General features: G+C 33.9%; 1 protein-coding gene across 1 annotated transcript; it reads left to right on the plus strand.

Annotated features, from left to right (window-relative positions):
• Positions 1 to 4,835: 4,835 nt before the first annotated feature.
• On the plus strand, positions 4,836 to 8,306 carry LOC106673088 (FMRFamide receptor). The gene is made up of 2 exons (XM_014405046.2): positions 4,836 to 5,672; positions 7,644 to 8,306. The coding sequence occupies exons 1-2, from the start codon at positions 4,917 to 4,919 to the stop codon at positions 8,154 to 8,156; spliced, it is 1,269 nt and encodes a 422-aa protein (XP_014260532.1). The 5' UTR covers positions 4,836 to 4,916; the 3' UTR covers positions 8,157 to 8,306.
• The last annotated feature ends 1,072 nt before the right edge of the window (positions 8,307 to 9,378 follow it).

Raw genomic sequence — 9,378 nt, forward strand, 5'->3', positions numbered from 1 at the left:
CAATTATAGACCCTTATATAAAATTAAAAACAGTTTCTGTTTAACTCATGAACAGTGTTATATTATTTGCTGATTAATAGTTTTTCATCTGGACCTCACCAATTTAAAAATAATAAGTTAATAATAACATACCTTATTCAGGGTGTAACTTATCAGTGACTTCCCTGTTTTCCCAAAAACTACCTTGCCTAAAAGTAGGGAGAACTGGTAAAGCCACATTTTACCATTAGTTTCGTTTGCTACATGGATTTTTTTTATTATTCATAATTAGTAAAGAACAAATGGAAATTTTACATACATTTGTGGTTCGTGGAATGATGACACATGTACATTAAAAAAAATGTTGTAGCTATAGTTATAGTCAATTATCAGTTGTCAGTGATATTTGTGTGTGTGTGTGTGTGTGTGTCCAAACTAAATGAGCCAAAAATAGTAATAACAAATAAAATAATTTTGTTTACATATTAAAAGAAGCAATGAGGTAACATTACACAATTTTTTGTCTAGTAAGTTAGCCAATTTTTTGTTAATCCAGTAAGTTTTGTTATGTGCTCCTTGTTGCACCTAGCAGTACTTGGTATACACTCCAGTGTGTAAGAGGTCTCTCCATTACCTTTTTTCTATCTAAATCTCATGTGCTCATTCTCTTGGTTTCTTCATCCAGTAATCTTCTCTGTTCCTAGCAGCCTCCTTGGCATCTCAGCGTGCGAGAGGTCTCCTCTTTATCATTTTCAGTCCTATTAATTACCTTCTTTTTAATTTTACAGGAATTAAGATAAGGTTGAAAGATGTGAAAATCTATTATTATTCAATTTATTATTAAACTGTACGCTTACTTGATCGCCCTTTATCGTCCTAGGTTTCTTGTTCGGCTTGTTAAAATTAATACGGTTCAATCCGGATTTAGGGTAACTCAACATTATTTGCATAGTTTGACAATACTAGCTATCGTATACTAAGAAAATAAGTGATATTACAATAATAATAATAAAAATATTTAATTATAGACCATTATACAGGGTGAATTCCTACTCGTGCTACAAACTTCACCAGTAGATTCTTGACCCTAAAATGAACAAAAAAGTTCATATTGACCATGGTCCGATTCTCAACCATTTCAGAGTAATTTCGCTTTTTATCGATTTTGAAAGATATCACGTCCTGGCGTCGGAAAATCGTGATATCTTTTAATCTAAACATTTCTCTTAAAATCTATAAGCACCGTTGAAATCCCCGTTAATTTTTAGAGAGAATCAAAATCATAATTCCATTGAAATTTTTTAATTTAATTTAATGCCCATTTAGTATGTAATGCTTAAGAAGTTTACAAACAGCTAGAAGGTCAAGGAAGAAAGACCCAAACGTTTTGCCACCTTCATCTTCTTATTGAAAAATTAACGGGGATTTCAACGGTGCTTATAGATTTTAAGAGAAATGTTTAGATTAAAAGATATCACGATTTTCCGACGCCAGGACGTGATATCTTTCAAAATCGATAAAAAGCGAAATTACTCTGAAATGGTTGAGAATCGGACCATGGTCAATATGAACTTTTTTGTTCATTTTAGGGTCAAGAATCTACTGGTGAAGTTTGTAGCACGAGTAGCAAGTCACTCTCAAACATTAGCAATCCTTGAACCACCATTTTTTCTCTTTTTGTCATCAACATCTTGGTCTCACAACCACTAAATAAGAAAATGACGAGTGCGTTGGAAGCGTTATTAAATCAGGTAGTTTTCCTCAAATTTGCTGCCTTCTGAGACTAAAATTAGAAACTCTGGATTACTTTATACACTTTCCGATTTACACAATTTTCCACTCTTTTTGTAGTTCTGGCTGAAATAAAACACAAAAAATTAGCCCAAACATTTTGCCACCGTCATCTTCTTATTGAAAAATTAACGGGAATTTCAACGGTGCTATTAGATTTTCAGAGAAATGTTTAGATTAAAAGATATCACGATTTTCCGACGCCAGGACGTGATATCTTTCAAAATCGATAAAAAGCGAAATTACTCTGAAATGGTTGAGAATCGGACCATGGACAATATGAACTTTTTTGTTCATTTTAGGGTGAAGAATCTACTGGAGAAGTTTGTAGCACGAGTAGCAATTCACCCTGTATAAAAGTAAAAACAATTTATATGTTTTACTCGTAACTATGTTACATTATTTTCTAATTATTCTTATTTCATCTGGACATTACCAATCGAAAAATAATCAGTTAATTGACAACGGACGTTATTGAGAGTTACCAGTTTCTCCCTTGTTTTCTCAAAAACTACATATCTATTCTGAAAGATTTAAACATTTCATTTCAGCATAAATTTTATTTTCATATATTGCGAATGTTTGCCGTTTTCCGTAATGTTATAAAATAAAATTTAACATTTAACAGAGGAGAGATGATATTAATCAATTAAGGCGTAAACTTCTCTTTTCAGTAAAAACACCAAAATGTAACGTGTAGATTGGTTTTATTTGGACGTTGTAAATATCCTTATGCAGGCCTGTGCATGTTTATTTTCCCAGAACCCTTTGGCAGAAATTTAATTCACAAAAACGAACATAGTTATAAATAGCACTTTGAGTAGAATATAAATTTCCATAAAGTTTACTGACACATTCTCTATTCTACATTTTAGAGATGGCTCCAATTACTTCATTTTCTTTGGCCTTAAGTACGGCCTTAGGTACGGACGCAAAACTTCATAAGTTCCTTAGACGCTTATTTCAATGAATACTTCAATGAAGACGACAAACGTTGCATCCACTTTTTTGCCTCTTAAAAATCAAACCATATCTCCGTTTTTTAATTGTGTGAGTTAGTGAGTACGTTAATTTAAAAACTGATAAAAATAGAAAAATAAATTGTCTGATCGCTCATAAATCACGGGGCCAGATACACACTAAACCCAAAATTAGTTTCAGTCTTGAAAGTTTAGTCGTTCGGAACGCCGTGTTTCGTGCAAATATAATTCCAAACAATAACTGTTTCTCTTTGAAGTTTATAAAACACTATTAATTTGTTAATTTACCTTTTTTTCAGTTCACAAGAATTAAGGGTAGGTAGGTTCAATGATTTGCAAATATTCAATTTATTATTAAACTATAGTCTTACTTGATCACCCTTTATCGTCGTAGGTTTCTTGTTCGGCTAGTAATTAAAATTAATCTAGTTCGACCCGGATTTGCGGTAACTCAACATTATTTGCATAGTTTAACAATACTAGCTAACGTGTACTAAATGATATTGCAATAATAATGGTCTAACTCAATTATGGACCCTTATATAAAATTAAAAACAGTTCCTGTTTAACTCAAGAACAGTGTTATATTATTTGCAGATTAATAATTTTTCATTTAAATGTTTCATTTCAGCATAAAATTTATTTTCATACATTGCAAATGTTTACAGTTTTCCGTAATGTTATAAAATAAAATTTAAGTTAATAATAACTTTTATTTTCATTTGAAGATTTAGTCAAGTTCGTTAGATTTGATAAAAAAAATAAAACATTTGAAAATCGGTTTAGCAATCCGCCAGATATTATAAAAATCACACGTAAAATCAGATACTGCGAAATTTGCCATTGTTTTTCAAAGTTGTTTTAACACATTATTACAAATATTAATTTGAAATGTAATAATAATTTTTGTAGTTTAAGTAAATTAAGATGCTGGATAGTTGACAAAAATAATACAAAAAATGGATTTAGTTCATTTACAAAACCGTTCTAAATTTTTGGACGAAATTCCATTCCGTAGACGCTTAATAGTAGGAATACCTAGACGACGAAGGTGCACTCACTTGCTTGTCTCTAAAATATCACTTCAGATCTCTATTTTTTAATTGTTTTTTAATTTATACATTTTGTGTTTTAAATGTTGTATATTAATTTAAACATCTGATAAAAATAGAAATATAAACTGATTACTAAAAATCACGGGGCCAGATACAGGCTAAACCCACAATTAGTTTCGGTCGTGCAGGTTTAGTCGTTCAGAACGCCGTGTTTCATGCAATTATTTATTTTCTTCTTGGAATTAGCGTTTCTAAAATATTATAAATTCGTTAAATTACCTTCTTTTTAATTTTACAGGAATTAAGATAAACTTGAAAGATGTGAAAATCTATTATTATTCAATTTATTATTAAACTGTACGCTTACTTGGTCGCCCTTTACCGTCGAAGTTTTCTTGTTCGGCTAATAATTAAAATTAATCTAGTTCGACCAGATTTGAGGCAACTCAACATTATTTGCATAGTTTGACAATATTGCTAACTTGTAGTAAATAGGAAATGTTTTATACATAGGAAGAATTCTACCCAAAGTTTTATCTTCGAAAAATAATAAATATTAACAAAAAATGGTTCTGGTAATACAAGTAGTTGGAGGAAGGTTGTTATAAACAAGTTAACAGTATTTATAGTTTTTCATGGAGAATGGTTTTCCATTATACTTGGTTTGTTTAAAAACAATTTGATTATTTGGACTTTGCAAATTTTCATAAATTATTTATTTTTCTAATATTATTCCTATCGAGAAATTTCATCACATTTTCACCGGCAAATAAAGTTTAAAATTTAATTTATCAGAGCGTAGTTTGATAGTTTCCGATCAATTTGGTCCGCCTACAGATCATAATGATTAAAAACGGCCAAATTATATGTTTATCACCCCGCAAACCCAAAGAGGAAATCTCACTGTTATTAGTTAGCCATTAAATAATGAATAGAATCTATAAATGTACATCTATAAATGTAAATTTATATTACATTTTCTAAAGGAATTTAATTCTCTTTTTCAGGCTAGATATTGTGACACTGGAGGACGAGAAGGATGCGAATTTTCCTTTATACATGCAACGAAGACGAGTTGAAAAGGACCAAGAGGAACGTCAAGCTGTAGACCATGAACGACGATTATGTCATGGATATTTTCCAGAACAGGACGGCCAACCAGACCACCGACTCGGGGTGCAACGACACGTGCATACTCTACGATTATTTTGAAGAGTACGACGAAGGGGAGATACTTTTCGAGTTTATAACTAACGGGATACTGCTGAATGTGGTCGGACTCTTTGGCATCATGGGGAATGTTATATCCATGATCATTCTATCCAGGCCACAAATGAGGTCATCGATAAATTACCTCTTAACGTGGCTCGCGAGATGCGATACTGTATTAATTGTTACTTCCATGTCTATTTTCGGATTGCCGGCGATTTATAAATTTACGAATACGACACTACTCGCGGGTTATTATTACAGGGTCTATCCTTTTCTGTCGTACGTCATGTACCCTTTGGCCCTGATAGCTCAAACCCTCTCCGTCTATCTCACGCTGACAGTTACTCTAGAGAGATTCGTCGCCGTCTGCCATCCGCTACGGGCCAGGTCGCTCTGCACCTACGGACGAGCGAGGATGTACGTCATACTCATAATTATATTCTCGACTGCGTACAACGTGACCAGGTTCTTCGAGGTGAATCTCATCGAGGAATACCACTTTGCGTACAACATGACTATCTACAGACCGGTACCGAGCGCTTTGAGAAATAACGAAGCGTACATTTACGTGTACATCCACTGGTTCTACCTACTCTTCATTTACGTCTTCCCTTTCATCTGTCTTGCCTTGCTAAACAGCGCCATCTACAGACAGGTAAATCACTTATTTTTATTTATCAATAAATCAATAGAAAACTATTTTGAGGTATGAGAACTATGTAAAGTTGCCCAACTCAGTAAAACCCTTATCGAACTATCCAGGAGGACTATTATAAAAGATCTGTGTTTATACGTTTTTAACCTAGTTCGAATCTTTGAGCTCAGCAATGAACGGTACACAAGAAAACCAAACTGAAAGAGTAACACAAATTTGTCCTCCACTGTACATCAAAAACAAAGAGCTAGGGACATCGGACATCAATTTAAGTTAGATACTTAGAACTATAGTTCCTAGATAGAGGCGTGGAATCTTCACGCATATGCTAGAGACCAAACCTTAACCGAAGAAATGGATAACTATAAAGGTTTCTAGTACCGAAATTGTCTAAGGACTTGACATAACGAGAAGATGTCATGTTCCCCCTAGCCTCCATCTTAGCCTCAGACTAATTATCAGTTCTCCTTACTATGTCTAATTACTAATTTAAAATACCCGATAGTGTAGATTGGGAGAAAGGAGTCCCAATTAACTGGTATACAGATGGTTCCAAGAACGAATATGGGTCAGGAGAGGGCCGCGGTAGCCGAGTGGTTAAGGCATCAGACTCTCAGCTAGTAGATCCTGCGGTCATGGGTTCGATCCCCACCGTCGCCTCTGGACATTTTCTAACGCCTAAGGGGAACGGTGGCCGCAATTGAAAGAAATCGACACGGCACTCATCAATGGAAGGGGCGGGATCGGATCTCAGCGACCCAGAATTGGGTCCCAACCCCCTTCAAAAGGGAGTTTCTTCTATGGAAGAACACCGGTACAATGGGGGCTCAAGTTCACATTTGTGTTGCGAGCCCCCCCAAAATATGGAGTCAGAGATAAAGTACAATAAGCTGTACAGCTCAGCTGCAGTGGTCAGGAGGAAACTCCTCCAGTCAAATCTTTTTAAAACCATCTTTTTAAAAAGGATTCTCCTCCAGTCTCTGGTATCCATGGTAAAAAAATGGGTCAGGAGCTGTTAGCCTTGGGCAATATACCACTGAATTTCAGGATTATCACTTTTTATTTCTCGGAGATTAAAAGAACTTGATATTACTTTTATGTATATTAAAAAAAAAATAGCCGTGTACTCGGATTGCCAGGCATTTCTAATGGCAACTACCTCATCGGTAGTAAAGTTCAAAACAGTTTCGGATGGCATCAAGATCCAGTCAGACAACCAATCAATCAAGTTTGGGTACCATGGTATACAGGTGAGAGGGGCAACAAGGAGACCGATAAATTGGCCACAGAAAATTCTGTCAGGATAATTAATCTAGTAGTTAGAGTTCATTACAGGGCCATCACAGAAACGACTAAAAAACTACTAAACATGGAACTGTTGACTGAACACGGAAGAACGAGGAGAAGCAATCCTGTGCAGATATTGCCAGAAAGAAGAAAAAAAGAGTGGAACATTCCTCTGTTTATGCGAAGACCTATGCAGCCTTAAGCTTAACAGAGAATTGGACAATAACCCATTCCTAAAGTAACCTAAACCTAATCCGCAACAGCTGAACATTCCTTAGGACAACATTGATCTGGTTCCCCTTTCTCAAGTTCCCTCCAACCTTTTGGTCCATCATAAGTATCCCAACCCTACTGTTCAAACTGGCAATTTAGTATAATACACTAGAACCATCCATGGACGAGTTACACTAAAAATCAACCTCCCTCTTTAATCCACCAAATTGAGAGGCTGCGTTTATTGATTTTGACATGTGTTTTCAAGGAAGCACATCTGTGATATGTATAGATACGCGCAGGCTATGAATAAATTCATAATAAGTTTAAAACAGATTCGTTACTGTTCGATATGAAATATTCATCCCGAGTTTAGAGAGGTGTAGCATGTTGATTAACAGATAACTATAGTTCTAACGAATTTTGTGCATTTGTTGAAAGTATGATTTTATAATTGGATCTGTTTTGCAGGTGCGAAAAGCGAATAAAGAACGTCAACAGTTGTCGAGGCATCAGAAGAAGGAAATCGGCCTTGCCACAATGTTGCTGTGCGTCGTGATCGTGTTTGTGCTGTGCAACATCCTCGCCCTCGCCACGAACGTCCTCGAGGCGTTCTACGGGATTATTTTAGACCGTATGGTCAAGTTGAGCAATCTGCTCGTCACGATAAACTCTTCCGTCAATTTCATAATATACGTTATATTCGGTGAAAAGTTCAAGAAGCTTTTTTTAAAACTTTTCTGCCATCACAGCCCCAAAATATGCTACGGAGGTAGAGAATCGCCCGACGGGCTCACGGGGCCAGAGGACAGCATAATGGCCAGCAACGGAGACCTCAACTTGAGGCATTCCCTAAGGAAAACGAATGGGAGTATTAATAAAGTCCCAAGGGCTTTACCTTGCGTCTATTACCCGGGAAGATCTAATTCCAAAATAAACGGTGACCACACCGATTCCACTTCTATAGCACTGAATCAAATCTAAAACACAAATCCCAAGGACAGTATAATCCAAAAATACCATTCATTTTTATTAATATGTACAAAAAAATTCAAATAACTAAACTCGAGAGAAGTGAGGCTGAACTGAATATAAGTAATTAATTAAAATTCCGCAAATTATATATTATTTAAAAGATGAGTTTAATGTATGATTTCCATACAGTATTTAACAAACAAATATTTTAGAATTTTTTCAAATTTCTTAACCAATTCAACCAAATAGTAAAATATTAGTATTTGCTAAATCAGGGAATTTAAACATTTTTTTACTGTTTATTTCATTATACTTTGATGATTTCTTCTTCAATTAGAATTTTTTACTGAATTTAATTAATGAATAATTGAATGGGTTGATTTGTTTGGGCATAAAGTTGAAAACTTGTATTGACAAGTTGTTGCAATGTGTTTAAACTATTGCATCACACTGGAAAGATACAGAATACCTAAATTGTAATCTGGATGAGTTCAATTCATCCGACAACCGACTGACTAATTAACCATACATACCAAAAAGATCAATATGATTCATTTTCCTTTTGGCAATTGGTGCATGCCCCATTTATAATCTGTATTCTGTTTTCATTCAAGTATTAACTGTATTATTCAGACAGTCTAACAAAAAAAAAAAAGAATAATTAAAACCATGATAAAAATGACTTGTAACATTAGTTAGTTTACAAAAACAAAGACAAAAGTGTTTAGTGAACAATGATCTTGAGTTTGAGAAAGAAATTACTATTTAAAATGGTGCAAAAGATTAAATTTAAAGTTTTGCCAAATATTAATATTTTTTTAGCCCGAGTAAAAATGAAAAAATGCAATCACCTTTTTGTAAATAATGAAATCTAGCTACTCCTGCTTTAAATAATTTAATATTACAACATTTTACTACTATTTGCTATTGAATAGATCATTTTTTTATTTTAAAAAATTGTAATAATAAAAAAATGGTTGTGCATATAATGTTTTTCCCAACCAGTTAGAGCCCTTCAAATGTGTACTTTCAAATAGAAACCATTGTAACAAAATTATTGTGCAGCTTCAATGTAAAGTTCCAAAAAGAAAAAAAATATTGTCATAATAAACAAGTAATTTATAATCACTTATATGAGCATTAGTGTTGAAAATCTGTGCAAAACCCAATTTGAAACTGTTTTTATTTTTAAAAAATGTATTTTATTATTTTCTTTAATTACAACAGTTTT

This window comes from Cimex lectularius, unplaced genomic scaffold (genome assembly GCF_000648675.2).
Source record: "Cimex lectularius strain Harlan isolate CLEC.00 unplaced genomic scaffold, Clec_2.1 scaffold205, whole genome shotgun sequence".
Lineage (NCBI taxonomy): Eukaryota > Metazoa > Arthropoda > Insecta > Hemiptera > Cimicidae > Cimex > Cimex lectularius.